This window comes from Fistularia commersonii, chromosome 11 (genome assembly GCF_037954325.1).
Source record: "Fistularia commersonii isolate RoL2024-O1a breed Wild chromosome 11, RoL_Fcom_v1.0, whole genome shotgun sequence".
NCBI lineage: Eukaryota > Metazoa > Chordata > Actinopteri > Syngnathiformes > Fistulariidae > Fistularia > Fistularia commersonii.
In genome coordinates this window covers 17,762,303-17,778,732 of record NC_141294.1, presented here as the reverse complement: position 1 = coordinate 17,778,732, position 16,430 = coordinate 17,762,303, and the positions used below count along the sequence as shown (strand labels likewise).

The 16,430-nt window shown below is 51.4% G+C and overlaps 1 protein-coding gene across 2 annotated transcripts; it reads right to left on the bottom strand.

The window, feature by feature from the left end:
• Positions 1–501: 501 nt before the first annotated feature.
• cers2b (ceramide synthase 2b) lies at positions 502–15,337 on the bottom strand. 2 transcript variants are annotated; one of them, XM_086155565.1, is made up of 11 exons: positions 15,267–15,337; positions 8,945–9,118; positions 7,579–7,696; positions 7,376–7,494; positions 5,605–5,662; positions 5,401–5,451; positions 5,013–5,105; positions 3,921–4,049; positions 3,554–3,660; positions 3,297–3,450; positions 502–3,203 (listed from the first exon to the last, which is right to left on the bottom strand). In XM_086155565.1, the coding sequence occupies exons 2-11, from the start codon at positions 9,115–9,117 to the stop codon at positions 3,054–3,056; spliced, it is 1,152 nt and encodes a 383-aa protein (XP_086011691.1). In that variant the 5' UTR covers position 9,118; positions 15,267–15,337; the 3' UTR covers positions 502–3,053. The 2 variants fall into 2 exon arrangements, with proteins under 2 accessions (XP_086011691.1, XP_086011690.1); XM_086155564.1 differs by lacking the exon at positions 15,267–15,337 and adding an exon at positions 13,685–14,137.
• Between the last annotated feature and the right edge of the window lie 1,093 nt (positions 15,338–16,430).

Here is a 16,430-nt window from a genome sequence, read left to right as displayed (position 1 = left end):
GAGCGGCAGACGCGAGCTGTCCACTGTGTTTTGTTTTCCGCCCTTTCCATTGGACGAGACGCACGTCAGATACCGGTGACGTCACATGTTGGGGAATCCGCGCCAGACTCCGCCCTTCCCGTCCGGAGACGCCAGTGTCGTAGAACAAGCGCCCCCACGGAACCTTGAGCGGGCAGGTGTTTTTGGACACTTTCTGAATAAAAACCTTTTTTTTTTTATTTTCCCTGCAATATTTATGTCACTTTGTGGTTGTCAAGATCCCAAACCCGGCTTTAAATATTTTTCTTCTCATTCTAATCTTAAGCAAAACATAATACAAATAGATTATAAGTTTTGCAATTACATTTACAACATTGGAGTTTTTTTTTCTGCTTCTTTCATGATTTCTCATCTTTCAACATGTTTGAGGTTGAAGCAATAAAAAAAAATGACGACCTCGACGTTTTATTGTTTGTTGCATGCCATTTCACTCAAACAAAGACCAGCTTGACAACGCAGTCATCGTGAGTGATGATATTCGCTTTTATTATTAATGACAATACTTAGGAGGCTTCATTAAACCAACAAAAAAAAAAAAAACACTGGAAAAATTACACTGTAAAGGAGATGCAGCGGTTTCTCCTGTGTGTGTGTGTGTCGGGGGGGGGGGGGGAGAAAGGGAGGCCGCTGGCTGGTCTGGGTTAGTAAGAAAAGAGCGTGATCGCGGAATGAAGGTCATTCATAAGAAAAACAGGAAGTGGAAGACGCTCGTCTTGAGGTCTTTTGCTGCAGCGTGAGGTGGAGACGGAGAAGAAACGGCAGAGGATGTGACGAGGAAAGACAGGAGACGAGAGACAAAGAAACCCGCGGGCTACAGATAAGGCACTTGGCGTACAAGAAGAAAAATAATACCACTTTAAAGCACGACAATAAAAAGTTAAAAAAAAAAAAACAAAAAAAAACAGTGGCACGCAATTGCGGGTTCCTCGCTCCGACCGACACGTCCCTACACCTTCTTGTGTCGGCGGTCGGGGGAGCTCTGGATTTTGCAGCCGGTGGCATCATCAGCTGGATGGGAGACTGCTTCAGCCAAACCAGGAGAGGGGGGGCAAAACACATTCAGCGCCGTCCAGCTCACAGGAGGCCTGCAAGTGTTCGGAACACTCCTGGGTGTTTTCCGGCAGCTCGGATGGGGGGGGTGGGGGTTCTTATTTCAGCAGAGGGCCCGGGCTGTCCGACGGAAGCGGGGATTAAATATAAATACAGGAATGCGGAGGCATTGGCTGGCTCTCGCGCAGGCGAGGCTGCAGGTTTGTGCAAAGACACGGCAGAAGCTCGACTAACACTTGTGTGGTTGCATAGACAGTAAAAGTAGGGAAATAAATGCCCCATTTTTATTTTCATGACCTTCACCGAGACTCCCTCGTTTTCTTTCACCGTCCTGGGACCCCCGGCATTTGCCCGGTATCTATTTCCCATTTCTCGCAGCCGTTCAGAATCAACAGGACGTCATAAGCGCCGTCTTTGAACCTACTTGTCCTTGAACGGGGACAAAGGGGGCTTAATCTACGACACAGAAGCCCCCCCCGAAGTCCCGCCATCCTCATATGGGCGCTATCGGCGCTGCGGCGTCCGACTTTGGCAAAATAAATTAAAAATAATAAAATCAAAAATCTGCCTGCACGTCAAACTGTTAAACATTCAAGTTAAAAGATAGAGGAAAAAAAAAAAAAGCGAATTCTTTACGCAAAAAGAAAATAGGTGGAAAAAGGTGGGTGTCCTCGTACGGGGACGGTGGGTTTCTTTTACTGCGTCGGAGAGACGAAGTACGAGACAAGTGTGCACGCTTCAATGTCTGTCGGCGCAGATGCACCGGGATGAGGAGGAAATGAAGCCCCGGCGTCCTCGATACAGAACACCTCTTCCCTGGCGTCGCAGTAACTTCTTTGGAAGAAAAAGTAAAAGCTACCTGCGTGTAAATATCACACTACAAATACTAATCCGAGAGAGTACAAAATGTTCAGCGGCGTCTGAACATAATCTTTGAGAATGCGCCGCAGGTGTGTCGCCCTCCCCCCCCCGCCCGCTCCTCCCCCTGCACGTCGCAGCGCGTAAACAAGGCCACCGGTCGATGCTGCCGTTTTTTAAAGCTATGGAAATCTCCTCCTGGCGTCCTCAACTTCCTGATTAGCAGCGTAGTGTGAAATTAAAAATACCAACAAAGATTTACATAACAGTAAGTACAAAACTAAAAACACCTGTCTTGGACCGAGCATAAGCTTCGCCCCCAGACGGGGACGGCGGGTCTATTTTTACTGCCTCGTCGTTTCGATGGATCATTTTGAGTGTCTATTTTTGCCTCGGCCCGCTAAGTTACCAAGTCCGCCATTGAGTACTCCTGAAGTACAAATACTGCAGTTCGTTAACACTGATACTTTCTGTTTTATACTGGCACGTCTGTCAAGCTGCGGGCGTCACAAAACAAGCCGGCGGTTTCGTTTCGGACCTCGTCCGATCAGAACGGGGACCTGCCGCGGGGACTCGTTTGGATTCTCATCGGTGTCACTGGCTGTTTTCTGCCACTGGGGGGCGCTGAAGGTCTCCCTGTGCGGGGACGACGGGTCGGAGCTAAGCGGGGTGGAACCCGAGGCGCACGAATGTGACGTTCTCGGGGTCGAGCGAGGTTCCCGGGTCCTTTCCGCGCGGGGGCCGCCGGGGGGACGGCGGCGTGAAGTGGCGCGTCGAAGCGGAACGTGAGGGAAGTGCCGTCCTCGCGGGTTCTAAGGCACAGTTCGGGCGGGGGGGGGGGGGGGGGGGGGGGGGGGAGCGGCGGTCGGAAGTGGCGGCGTCTCCTGGATTTCTTCCTCTCTTTCAACGAAAGCCAAATGGAAATAAATCCGCCTGGACGCCAGAGCACCACAGAAGAAGAGGAGGGAGGGAGGGGGGGCGCTAATTTCACGCGGTGACTCGTCTGCTGATTCCTCGTGCCTCAAAAAGTACTGGCGTGTGTTTGTGCAAAAGGAAAACGTGTGGAATCCGTCTTCGTCCCCTCCCCCTCCTCCCGCCGCCGTCCCTCACTCCGTCTTGCGGTGGTTGTTGTTGTGGACGACGTGCCCGTTGGATACCGGCCCGTTCCTCTTGACGTCCTTCTTGACGTCCGCCTCGTCCTCGTCTTCCGACTCGTCCGTCTCGTCCTTGTCGCTCCTCTCGTCGTCCACCTTTTCCTGGAGAGCAAAGCGGGAGGGGAGGGACAAAGTTCTTCAAACGGCACTTTGCACCGATCGCTATCGTAAGGACGGGCTTGGACGTCGGCTCACGTTGTTGGTGAGGAAGCGGACGGCTATCCGGATGATGAGGACGGCCCAGAAGACGTGCAGACACTGCAGCACCATCAGCAGCCCGTTGAAGAAGTAGTATCCGAAGAAGGGCCGGTAGACGGTGACCGGATACACCCAGGTGCAGTAGATGATCCTGCGGAGAGACGGAGGGAAGTAACACCCGGCGGGACGCCGACGCTGCATATTCTGCAGTAGCCAGTGTGTCTGCTCAGTGTGTGTGTGTTTGTGGAATGTACCGGAAGGGGAAGATGACAAGGCGGGTGATGATGAAGATTGCGGCAAACACAATGAAGATGTAGTTACATGCATTTCTCCACCCAGCATAGTTGAACATCTTTGCGGACTGGAGAGAGAAACACAGTTAGTTCAACAGGTGTGTGTGTGTGTGTGTGTTTCTGGGGGTGGGTGTAATTTAGTCTCTGACCACTAGGTGGCAGCAGAGCGCTAGTCGTGTGTGTTTAGTGGAGTTTTTTTTTATCTGGATGTCGGGCGGTGGGTAAAACACATGGCCGGGCCGAGAAGGAACACATTCGGGGGAGAAAAATTTAAAAAAGCTAAAATGTCACCGGGTGTTCCTGCTGAGGAAGGGGGGGGGGCAGGTACCTCCAGCAGGTAGTCGGAGGAGTCGTGCACCAGCATGATGAGCGTCCCGGCCCTGATGTAGTTGACGCACCAGGAGAAGCTGATGAGGAGGATGGTCGCCACATGGTGGACGATCTGCTCCTTGAAGTCCTGAGGGGGGAGGGACGTCAAATCAGGCTCTTATCAACGACGCTGCAATTGCACTTCACACCCGGTTCGGCGACCGTTCTTTCAAAAAGCGCGGGAAACATCGGGTCAGCGAGGAGGAATCATTTCATAGCGACTGTTTTAGAATTTGCTCAGTCTAATTTGGGGGCGGTGCAGCGCTCACGTCTGCCTCACTGCAAGAGAGTCCCTGGCTGCATTCCCACAGGGGGGCCTTTTTGTGTGGAGTCTCCGTGTTCTCTAACAGGTTCCTCCCACCGTCAGAAAATATGCAGGAGGTCGACTGGAAACTATAAATTGCCCAGATGTGTGAATGGTTGTATGTCTCTGTATAACAAATGTCAAATATATCAAGTGTCCTGGGTAATTCCCAGGAAAACGCAACATCTTCCCAAGATTGGCAAAATATTAGCCAAAGGACTCCTCACATACAAACACCCAAACAGCTTTAGTGCCTAAAAAACCAACCAGAGAATACTCTGATTTCCAAAAGGGTGGAAAAAGCAGGCGGACCTTCCCGTCTATGTCCACGCCCACATCGGTGGATACCAGACTGAGATCTTTTCATCGAGTCAAACGTTCTTCGTCAGCCGCAGGAGAGTCTCTGCTGAGTCACACCCAGGACGGATCCGCTCCCAGACTCATTGTCATTCAGCGCAGAAGCTGGTCGTGCTCGCCTTCTTCACGCCGGCGTTCCTTCACAGACTCTGCGGCTTCGACTGCTAAACTTGAAAAATGGCTACGAGCCGGGGGATCCTCCGACTTGAGCTTGAAGGAGCTCATTCTGGCCCCGGATCCTCTGAGCACCTCCCGGAGTGCTGCTGTAAATCCTGCTCGAGGGCCGCCGAGGTTGGACTGAGCCGGCGGGACACGGGGCAGAGCGAAGTCCGAAACCCGCGCGTGCACGCACGCGTGTGAAAACGGCGGGGGTCACGGCCGCTCACTTACTTTACGCTTGACGTCGGAGGCCACGCTGAAGAGCAGGGAGCTGTAGAAGCCCAGTTCGATCATGTAGTACCAGTACTGCGACGGCAGGAGGGTCTGAGGAACCGGAAGAACATCGCTGGCATTAGAACCCGACCTCTGAGATCGTCGTGGTCCTAAAAACGGACCCGTCGCTTCTCTGAGCGCTGGAGACGACGGCCGTTGAACCCGTGTGCCGTTACAGTGTTTGTCCAGCAGAGGGCGCTAGCTCTAACGCCGCGGCGTGCCAGGCTATGGGTTCAGACGCGGTGTCCACCGGCTGCTGGCCGGGTAGATTCTTTCCACCCTCGCACCAGTCGGATGCGAACGACCGGGGGGGCGTGGGCGTGCACGTGCACGGCGGCGGACGTACCAGGACGGGGAAGCCTTGCCACATCTCCTGCAGGTCGTACAGCCAAGGTTTCTGGGAAGGGAGAGACGGGACGGGGGTGAGGCGACGGCGTGGCGGCGCCAGGCGTGACCATGGAAACGGGCGAGTGATAACGTCATGGTGGGCGGGGATGTAGAGGTAAAAAAAGGGCGGGAAAGAGGAGGAGCTGAACGCGGCGGTACTCACATCGATGAGGGCGGCCAGGCCAGCAATGAAAGCAAGAAGGTAAAAGGTAAATCTCCAACTGCAAGAGAGCAAACACACACACACACACATACACACACACAAACATACTCTCTGCTCAGTTGCTCAGTAAATGCGGGAAGAGGCGGCACACACACTTAAGGCATCGCAAGACCTCGCAACCGTACGAAAGGGGACGAGATATTTGTCTGACTGAGCGGCCTGGGGGGAGGAAGGAGGTTCTGATGCGCTAAGCTGACCCACAATAATGTCGGTCAGACTGTTAATATCCTGTAACAGAGACGGTGAGGGGCCGCGGGTGCAGGTGGAGGGATTTCACGCTGAAAACACCAGAACGGGGGGGGGGATAGTGGGAGGAGCGGGCTGGACGGCCGTGCCAGATGCGGGGAGAAGACAAGACAGAAAGCCCGTTGTGTGGACGAGCACAATGGCGTGATTGACCGGAAGGGAAATATGCGGTAACAGACGAAGCGCGGAGAACGACGCGGTCACATCCTCGATTCCGACTCCCTCGGACACTCGACGCCACGCCGCTGGGAAATTACCGCAACCCCACACGACCCCTCGTCCTCATATGAGGGCGTCATATTTACTGTCTTTTATTAGCGCCCGCTAGCGGCTGCGGGAGGAAACGACAACGTGGCGTGATTTCCTCCGCGCCACCTCCACCGCACACCTAGTGACCAATCGAAAAGTTGCGCTCGAAAGCACACGCTGTACTTCTGCGGTACTCGAAACAAATGCGAATTGTGTGTTTGGGGATTCTTTTCGAACCGCCGGCGAAATGTCATCCCCGGCAAATATCAGCGGGGTAGCCGGTAACACCTGTTTGTAATCCGAGCGAACGCTAACACACAAACACGCGCGCGCACCGAAAGCGACTGAAATAGCCCGCGTGGACGTATGTTGAAAACACGGGCGGCGCCCAGGACAATAAGGCGGTTGAACATTCGACATTGGGACACTGCATCTCGAACCGTCGATTGTCGTGCGTCTTTGGGTCGACTCCCCCGCGCGTTGGCGCAACCTCTATTGTTTGACCGGGGCGCGGCGCTGGCGCTTCAGCTATGGGGTAAATGTCCGCGCGCAAAAATAGCTCGGCGGTGGTGTCGCCGCCACGTGCCGAGTGAGAATGCTGATAATTCGATGCGTAAAGTGCGAGGTGAAGGGGGGAGCTGACATGTTTACAACGACCGCTTGCTAAAAATAGAGGCTTTCGCCGGCAGAAATGCGCCGGTGCCACCAGAGGAAGGCGTGGACGGCAGCTGTCATATGGCGTATATACGCATCGGCGGTACGGGAGATATGCCAGTGATACGCGGCCTCGCCCTGACAACCGTGACGCTTCCTCTCCGTCTGTGAGTCACATGATGATTCCTCGGCAGGACTAAACACGTAACTACCCGTTGCTGCAGCAGGTGCGGGATGAGACCAGGCGTTAGCGAGGTGGACGGCGCTCCAGGAGTCATCAACGTCCGGAAACGCTGGGGGGGGGGGGGGTTGCCGTGAGAGACGGCAACTTCAAATGTCACATGTTCCTCCACGCAAACACTGGTTTAAATCAGTTTTCTCGCGTCTGTCTGGGTCCCTACGGGTATCAGGATTCCTTCTCAGAACTGACGGCAAAACGGCTATTGGACGTTTCAGATCATCGAACGCTGGTCGTGGTTGCGTAGGTGCGCATCTTATCGGTGAAAATCGGGCCAGGAATGTGTTTTTATGTGTGTGTGTGTGTGTGTGCGAGCGCCTTTACCTGGCCTCTCGAAACTTCTTCAGCAAACTGGGCCGGTCCTGGTTCCTCCGCCTCCTGAACCAGCGCTGCACCTGTGTCTCCGAGAAGCCCGTCTGGCTGCAGAGGCTCGCCAGCGAAACCTGATGCCAACGCCAGAACAGGGATTGACTCACTCGCCGCGCGCCTGTGCGCACGCGCGTGTTTTCTGTGTGTGCGTGTCGTACCTGCGTGGGATTTTTGGTAACTTTACAGTAGTAGGACTCCAGTGTGGGGTTGGGAGGGGCTTTGAGTCGCACTTTGTCTTTGACCCCGAGCAGCGCCGCCAGAGGCGTGGCCACCGTCCTGCGAGAGACGTACGAAAAACGGTTGCCGGGGTAAAAAAAAAAAAAAAAAACGAATCAATAAATGAAGAAGGGAGAAGTCGTGCGGAGGCGAAGGGGTGGCAAGAAGTAACAGAGTCGTTAAACACATCGCGATCGTAATGATAAAAAAAAGTTTATCGGGCCCGGGCAGAAGCTCGTACGGCTGGCACGCTGACGCAATAAGGAGGCAAACGTGTCAAGGGGGAGCGAGGGGGAAGCGAGGCAAGCGCAGCAGGATGTGTCGAAATCCCCCTCCGTTTGGCGGACGGGGACTTCGTTGCCGGGGACGACAGACACGTCTGATTAGTGGAATAAACCACTTCCTGAAAGCACCTTTTACAGCCGGCGCTGTGGGGGGGACGGAAGGGAGCGAAAACACGTATTTAAGGAGATTAATGTTAAAAATTAAGCGAAATAGGGAATAAAACCCATTTTATCTGGAAGTAGATCCTTTCCCCAAATAAATGGGAGGCTTTTGGAGGGGGGGGGGGGGTATGTTTTATTCATAACTTCTCCAAGAACAGGCAGGGAAAAAGTAGGTCGCTGAAGTAGCCCAACCCCCCCCAAACACTCTAAAATGAAAAATCATGGAGCGGCTGGTCATCTGTTTATATCACCACGTCGCTAATTGCTTCGCGGGGGTATTAAAACCCCACAAAAATCGGCTTATAAATGCTTTATGGCCGAGTGTATTAATCACGACCTGTTTATAGCACATTTATTAACCCTCTCAATGACCCGACGGGGCAGCTCCAAACCGTTATGTCCTCAGACGTGCGTCTGCAAATCTTTTTACTTTTGCTTTCTAAAACGGTCACGTGACCCGCTTCATTCAAAAAAAAAAATTCAAAAAAAATCAATCACTAATTAAATGTAAAGGCCTAAGTATATCGTTTATCTTCGGGATGAAGAATGAAATATAATGTACGGCGGTGTGTTCATTGCGACATACCAATTCAAATGATTGTGTCACAAGAAAAAAAACATTATTAAGAAGATGTCATCGCTGCTTGTCAATTTGGATAAAAGATAAATATATAACCCTGAGTTAGGAATTACTTTCCCCGCTCAACCCCTCCATGCGATTCCTGCGGCGGCCACTGGATGTGCTGCGTCTCCCCGAGGCCGAAGTAAACTACGCGGCAGTTCGCGTCGTGCACCTCGGGGACGAGCAGCCAGAAAGAAAAGAAAAAAAAAAAGTTGGACTACCGACCGGGAGCGGCCTGACCTTTCAAAGATTTGCCGGATGATGAGGAACAGAATGGCGATGGGCAGCGCCACCCACAGGTCGGCCGCTTTGGCGTAGACCCGCCCCTCCCGGTCCTCCAGGTCGGCCCAGCCCAGGCCTTCGGGGAACCATAGCCTCTCCTGCCAGAACCACTCGCTCAGCTCCGACAGCATCCTGGAACACAGGGTTGGGGGTGGTCACTAACCTGCAGGGTAGGTTTGTTCTTAATGCATGTGGTGTGTGTGTGTGTGTGTGTGTGTTTGTGTGTGGGGGTTAATCAGAGCGACAGCGGAGCAAATCTTTTCCTTCGTACTTTCAACATCAGCGCTTGTGACTCTGAGTCAGGAGATGGAGTCAGTGTTTCTGCAGCAAAGTCCAGGGAGTGGCTCGGGGGGGGGGGGGGGGGGGGGGCATTGGGATTTGAGTCATTACGCATCCATATGTGTGGAAGGGGGTTGGGGGGGGGTTCAAGGGGGGGACTTCCCCAGCCCCCACCCTGCTAAATCCCTCCCCGGAGTCCCATCTCAGATGCGAACCCCTCCCTCCCTCCCTCCCCTCCCGCTGCAGCTGCAAATGCCGGAGCCCCTTTAACTGCTTCTCTTCCCCTCCCATCTCCACCCAGCCATTTGCCCCCCCCCCGGCTCCGCGGCCCGCAACCGAGGCAGAGAAGCGCCTCCGCTAGTGTGGGACCCTCCGTCCCGGCCGAAACCCTGCGGCTAGGCTGAGTGAGCCGCGCTCCAAAGATGGGGAAGATGGAGGCGATAACGCGCTTTATAAACAAATCGAGCAAGAACACGGACTCCCGGGACGCCGAGGCCGTCGATGGTCTTCCTCCTGACTGGCCTTCAGCCCGCAAACCACTTGTAGTAGCCCCGCGGTCGCTCATTCCTCGTGTCGCGTCGTGTTAATCGTGACCCCTGCTTCCTGCCGCACCCCCTCTTGAGCACAGGTGGTGGCCCAGACACCCCCACAAACACCTGCGGGTATTTAGCTATACAGCTGCGATTCGGACCCTCCGAGGGCAGTTTGGTGTCCGGCTAAAAAAACAAATATTCAAAAAGGACACAGCTGCTGCCGGGGAGAGGGAAACAGAACACACCCTGGCGAGTGTCGGCAGCGTGCGCATGTGTGTGTGTGTGTGCGTAGTTTGGGGTTAAAGTGGATATTTTTAGGGTTACGTGGTGAGATCATCCGGCGTGTTAAAGCACTTTTCTCTCCTGCTGCTCTTCCCCGACTGAGCGTTCCATTGGACCGTCGGGTCACGTGACCGCACTCTTGCCATTTCGACGGTCCAATGAAAACAAGGGATGCCTCTGTGTGTGTGTGGGGTGGGGGTGGAGAGGAAGTAGCCTCTTCCTCACTGTTAACATACATTATGGGGATATGTTCATTGTAAACAGCTTGATTCTGTAAAAGCACACAAGCGCAGAGCGGACTGGGACCTGGTACCGAGTTCGTGAATGTCGGGAGAATGTAAACACGGTGCGGCGGCTGCGCCCGCCCGTCCGTCCACTTTCCACGCTCATCAGCGGCAGCTCTGACTCACTCCGGGGAAAAAAACATTTTTTTGAAAAAAGCTTCATTCGATCATTGTCATCAAACCACCCGGTCGGGCAGATGAATCATCGGACGGGGTGTTTTAAGGGCATCGGAAGAAGGAACTGTCACCCAAGTTGTGAGGGGGCGGAGCCAAAAATGAAATCGGAAAGGCTCGGCTCCGCGCGGGACGCGGTCCGAGGAGCGACCACGAGATCTTCCCTCCTGAAAGGCCTACAGTTCCCTCTTGACTTTCTCTGCGATCAAGATCGTTCCCGGCACCCTGAAAGGTCATATTGTGCGACGGGGCGAGCCTTGGGATGTTGATCCGCTCCGTCCACGAGGTTCATTAGCTGTAACTCAGGTCATGCCTCGGACATTTGGAGCATCGGAGGGTCATACCACCCTGATGACGCCCTGAGAGGGGGGGTGGGGGGGGGGGCAACTGTAACACCTCCAACTTGTGGCCGTGATGAATTATTGATGAGGGGATTAAATGGCGGGGGGCGTCCAAGAGGTGTGAGCCTGACACCGTCATGCTGATTTAACCCCCGTCCCCTTTAGAGAGCCCAGTTGGGTTAGATGGAGGGGGCCGCTGGATTTGGTCTCCAGGGGGGTTTCGAGGGATAATCATCATGGAGCGCCGGAGCTATCCTGCAAGGAGACCCGTCTCCGCAACCCAATCTCCAGCCCGGTCAATAAAGCGATGAAGAGGCAGTCGATTCAATCACCCGCGGCCAGGGTTCCGCTCGCTCTCCTGCTTCGACCCGCAAACTTTTCATGAATGTTTAATTGGCTCTTTCAAATCACTCAGCTGATATCCGAGTTAATAAAGCGGTGATTATTGATCGCCACCCTTCTCAGGAGACTTCGGAGGTTTCTTTTCTGTTTTTTTGAAGGCCTCTACATTCGGATTATGTAAAGTGATAAACACCTGATTAAAGACTCAAAGTAAATCAATTTCCCGCCGCTGTGATGCAAGGCCTCCTTCGGTGAACGCTCCCGTTGTGCAACTGACGTGCCGGGCTTTTGTGTAACCCAGCAGGGATTTCACCTGGATACGCAAAACCCTTGGAGCCATTCACATCCACCGTGCTTGTGTGCTGATGAGTAACATCTAAAAGCCAGGGTAGATATCGCACAGGAGGGCACGGGGCGCAACTCTGAGGATCTTGTTGTACGCTGACAACACCCTTCTTTACCTAACTGATGCGTGGTTTTTAAGACACAAAACGCATTCACCATCTTAAAACACAAGAACTCAGGAAGTGCAGACCAAGAGGCAGACAGTCAAGACACGGATCCAGACAGGTGTTGTGTTTTTTTTTTTTTGGACCAACCTTACCTGTCATGCTGTCATTTCTCCTCTAAGCTATCTCCACTGTTTTTTTTTTTTGTTCTTTTTGGGATCTCTTGGATTAATGACGTCTCTTTAGCAGAGGATGTTTAAATTTCAAGCAGTCAAATTATAAATGGATTCAACCCCCCTCCCTTCCTCCCCATAACTCCACAGCTGAAAATTCTTCCCTGGCTCAGTTAACTCCCCGGAGCTGCTTGATTAAAAACGTATTCTGTCATCATCTCTCACAACTGCCTTTCTTAACGCCTGGATGATTTCAGGTTTTAAACTCAATCGCGAACTCCGCTGTCTGGCGATTCACAAATCAGTGGGCTTTTAGTGTTAAGTCCTCTGAGGGTTAACATCTGGTTCCATCTTCAGCTGCTCCAAGAGCAGTGATTCATTCTTGTGGCTCTCCGTGACTTCCCAACTGCTATCGGCGCAAATATATCAACTCAGGATGTTTAAGTGACAACTTCCACGGGTTGTGACTCCAGAAATAAGTATCTGTGGTTGACTATCGGCTTCTTCCTCAATGCACGTCTATCGGTAAAGTAGGTTCCAGCATTGGAACTAACCTGAACTGTGATTCCACAGTTCGACCTCTAGGAGAACATTTCAACCAACCCTGGGATTCGATACGTATCCTTATGAGTGTCTTATGACAGGAACATATCGGTATGTTTTCCAGCCGAATGATCGGACTTCCAAAGGCCGCCCCACACAGCTCGGTGTTTGAGTTTCATTCAAATATGTTTGGGTTAAACAACGTTTTTGTTTGACTCACCATATGACAACTTCTTACTAAATCCTTGTAGTCGGTTCTCCGCGCCCTTCTTTACCCAAACATTATTTAACCTTCCTACTATTGGAATTGTGAGCAACGGTGTTTGGGGTTTAATAAGATACTCTCTTCTCGCATCCGAGTGCTCATTGTTTTCAGTTCCCCCCGCGTCCAAAACAGAATTAGCCAGGAACAGAATCTTCCCATGAGTCATTCAAACGCGCCATCTCTAAATCTCTAAACAAGCAGATTTTTGTGCAAAACAAATGGAGATAACGAGGAAACTTCCTGCTGCTGCAGACCGATCGCTTTACTTGACTTTTATATCATTCACATTCTTCTGTACTAGCATGGTTAATAGACTATAAGTGTTTATGATACCGCTACTTATGCAGTTAGGATATCAAAGTGATTTTTTTTACAACATGTGAAAAATAAGAAAGTTACCTCTGTCCAACCATGGAATCTAAAAAAGGCAATTTGACCTTGAATTCAAGTAAAAATTCGATATTCGTTGGGAAAATTGCGGATGTTTGTTCCGCAGCTGCATGTAGTAAGAAGCTAGCAAGGGTCTGTTAGATAGCTGCTGGTTCAACGTTATTAACTTTATTAGATTTTTACGAGGTTCAACCGGCGTTAAAAGAGCCAAATTGCGGGTGGAAAAACACAAAAGTGCTATTTATTAACGGAAGACAGACGTGTTTTTTCGCTGGCTTCGGCCGTTAATCTCAGACGTAAGGGGTTCGTGGTGTGCCCAGTACTCTTTGCTAGCTTAGCAAATATAGCAGAGGTTAGTAATGTTAGCTTCCGGGACCGGAAGTTAACCTCAAGTGTAGTTCGAAGGACGTCCTTTTGTGGTTTATTTTCGTGAATGGCGGAAACTGGAAAAATTAAAAAAATGAATACCGGTGGGTCACGACCGTGGCGGCGGGACACCACCGTTCGAGGCCAACCCTCCTCCTCCACCGGTTAGCATCCCACCGGTGCTTGCTAGCCGACCGACCCCAGCGTCGTGACGTCAGGGCGGCGCGTACGGCCGGTTAACGTTCACCATGCGGCAGCGAAGTGAGACGGTACTTACTTTCTCATCGCAGGGGGGGGGGGACGTCCAGTCCTCGAATAGAAATATAAAAAAAAATAAGAGAGGAAAAAGCTGGTTGTCCTCCTCCTCTCCTCCCAGGTCCCGCGAGGAGAGAGAAAATAAGCTAACGGTCCCGCTGAATGAAGGCGCCGAGGTTCGACGTCCCGCTTCGGCTTGATGGGAGAGCGCTTCCCCGGCTCCTTCACATCTTCCCCCGGGAGGAGGAAGGAGGGAGGGAGGGAGATGCTGCAATGCGACCCGGCTGTTTTTGTTGTTGTTTTGATTTTTTTCTCTTCCTTCCCGTTTACACCCGGAATGCCGCTTCTCGCTAACCGGGACGGGGGTAGGGGAGGGAAGGGAAGGGAAGGGAAAGGAAAGGGGATGGGGGGAGTAAGTCGTGTGCTTCCCCTTTCCTCCGTCGTCGTCTCCCCGGAAGGTTCTCCGCCGGGGCCAGGTGGGGGTCGGGGGGAGGACGGGGGGGGAGGTGTCCTGGTCCGGTGTCCGGGTGTCGGTGGAGGTCGGGCCGGAGAGGGAGAGCGAAGTGAGGGAGAAGCTCGGACTGGAAGGGGAGGAGGGACCGAGAGGGAGGGACGCGCGCGTGACGTTCGCGCCCGACACGAGCACGCACGCATGCACATCTGCGTTTTGTTTCCGTTGCGGGGGGGGTGACACCGCACCACCCCCTCCCGCACACCTCCTCGCAGTTTAGTGCAGATGTGAGCGGGCGTTAAATTGATCTCACACGCCTCACCCCCCCCCCCTTGTAGTTCTATCAAAACCTGCGCAAACAGTCTGCGCACTGACCTTTGACCCGGTCACCCCCCCCTCGCCTAAAGTGGTTTAATCTGTCTTTATCCACTAGCTGTTGTGCAAAAATGTAGGGATTTGCAGATTGAACCTTCTCAGGAAACACACACCGACCCCCGGCCCCCGTGATAAGACGTCTCTGACTTGATAAAGTTGACCTTTGGAAAACACAAGCCGCTGTCCTTCTGTCACATCGCTACAAGTTAAAAAGTAAACGGTTTGGAACACTTGTTTTGCTGCACTGACGCGATGAATTCCCACGAAGTGCGTCTGTTTCGGGCGAGCGTGCAGTTAACTTAACGTTTGACCTTTAGATAAAAACTTCTCCGCTGAGCTTTTCTGCCAAACGTTATCTGCTCACCATTAAGTGTAACACTATCGATCTGTCAGCGCCTATAAAAGCGTACGTGCACATTCGAGGCACTCAAACTGAGATTTATTCATTACTCTACTTCAGTTGTAGCCGTGACCTCTGACCTTTACATAATATAAAAACGAGATCTTTTTTTTTCATATGTGCTGGTCCGTCATTGTGCGGGCGCTGCTGTTTTCTTTTTGGCTTTGTTTTGTTTTGTTGAGCGCGTGGCCGCCGACCTTTGAACCTTAGAACAAGCGCGTGGTGAGGTCGGCGGTGAACACAATGTGGAGCCCGGCTCGCGGTCTCCCTGACCTCGGGCTTTGCCAAATCCGGTCCGCTCCACCCCACGCTAGCCCTGGCAAAACGCCTCTTTGCAGTGACGACAAAGAGGTAAATGTCAATTCTGTCAGTTTTTACCTTTGTGCTTATTTCTGATCAACACACCGGAGTCACAGGAATCACTTTCTGAAGTCCGTTCTGTCCCCGAAACATTAACGGTCTGTAGGGATGACTGTTTACTCCATGCCCATTAATGAATAGAGGAGATAACAAACCTGCCACATCATCTCAACCTGCCTGAAAAACAAGCCGGGCTTCGTCTTCTGCTCAATGGCGCCCCCTTGTGGCCACAACGCCGTCCCGCGCTGCGACTGACGAGGGTTCTTGTCTGTTGGCTCCGACGCACCGTCTAACATCTGTGCATTTATTCACCTCAAAAGTACGATTACCAAATTCCCTAAATGTCTGATAGCGTATACATGCACGGAAAGTATAAGTACTTCGACGCGGAAGTCAAAATGCGAAGGCACACGCTTAGAAAATCACATGGGATTCAGTGATTTAGTATGATACTTTTTATTTTAACTTAAAAACAGAGTGGATCAAAAACAGGGTTCAATAAATTAGAAATAAATATAATCGCTGTAATAATTAATACATACATTATAATTACTCAATTGCAAGAGTCTGACAGAAACAGGCCCTCAAAAAGTTTTTTTTTCTCTCTAGAAAATTCTAAAATCAAAATATTGCAACCCATTCAAACCCATTCTCCCGATAAACAAAATAATCGATAAATTAGTAAATAAATAAAAAATAGCTCAAATATTAAAACCTCCCGGATAAAAGTGCGCCCCCTCTTCCCTCCCCCCGCCCCTTTCCCCTCCCCCCTTGCACCCGCCCCCTCCCATGATTTCCCCTAAAATCTAAGTAGAAATTTAAAATAGGTTAGTGATTTCCCCATTTTACAATTTGGAATGTAATATCCCTTTATGAAGATGAAGATGACAATGTTACTAGTGGTTGTAATAAAGTAATAATAATAATAATAATAATAATAATAATAATAATGATAATCAATAATAAAATGATAATAATAATCATGATGTTGCTGTGTCCTGTTCAGTGTTTATCTAAAGTAGTATTCCTTTGCATGTTTTCTTGTTGTTTTAAATGCTGCTCTTTGTAAACTAGATTATTTACAGGTCATTAGGATCTTTTTCTTTTCTTTTCTTTTCTTTTTTTCCAAACTCTCTCTAACCTACTCTTCATTTTTTTTATTTTCTTCCTTGTGTCTGTGTG

Excerpts from the sequence above, each read along its gene's own strand:
- cers2b (XM_086155564.1), bottom strand. Across the intron at positions 7,495-7,578 it reads TTACCAAAAATCCCACGCAG|GTTTCGCTGGCGAGCCTCTG; the intron begins GTACGACACGCA and ends CGTTGGCATCAG. Across the intron at positions 3,661-3,920 it reads CCTCCGACTACCTGCTGGAG|TCCGCAAAGATGTTCAACTA; the intron begins GTACCTGCCCCC and ends TTCTCTCTCCAG.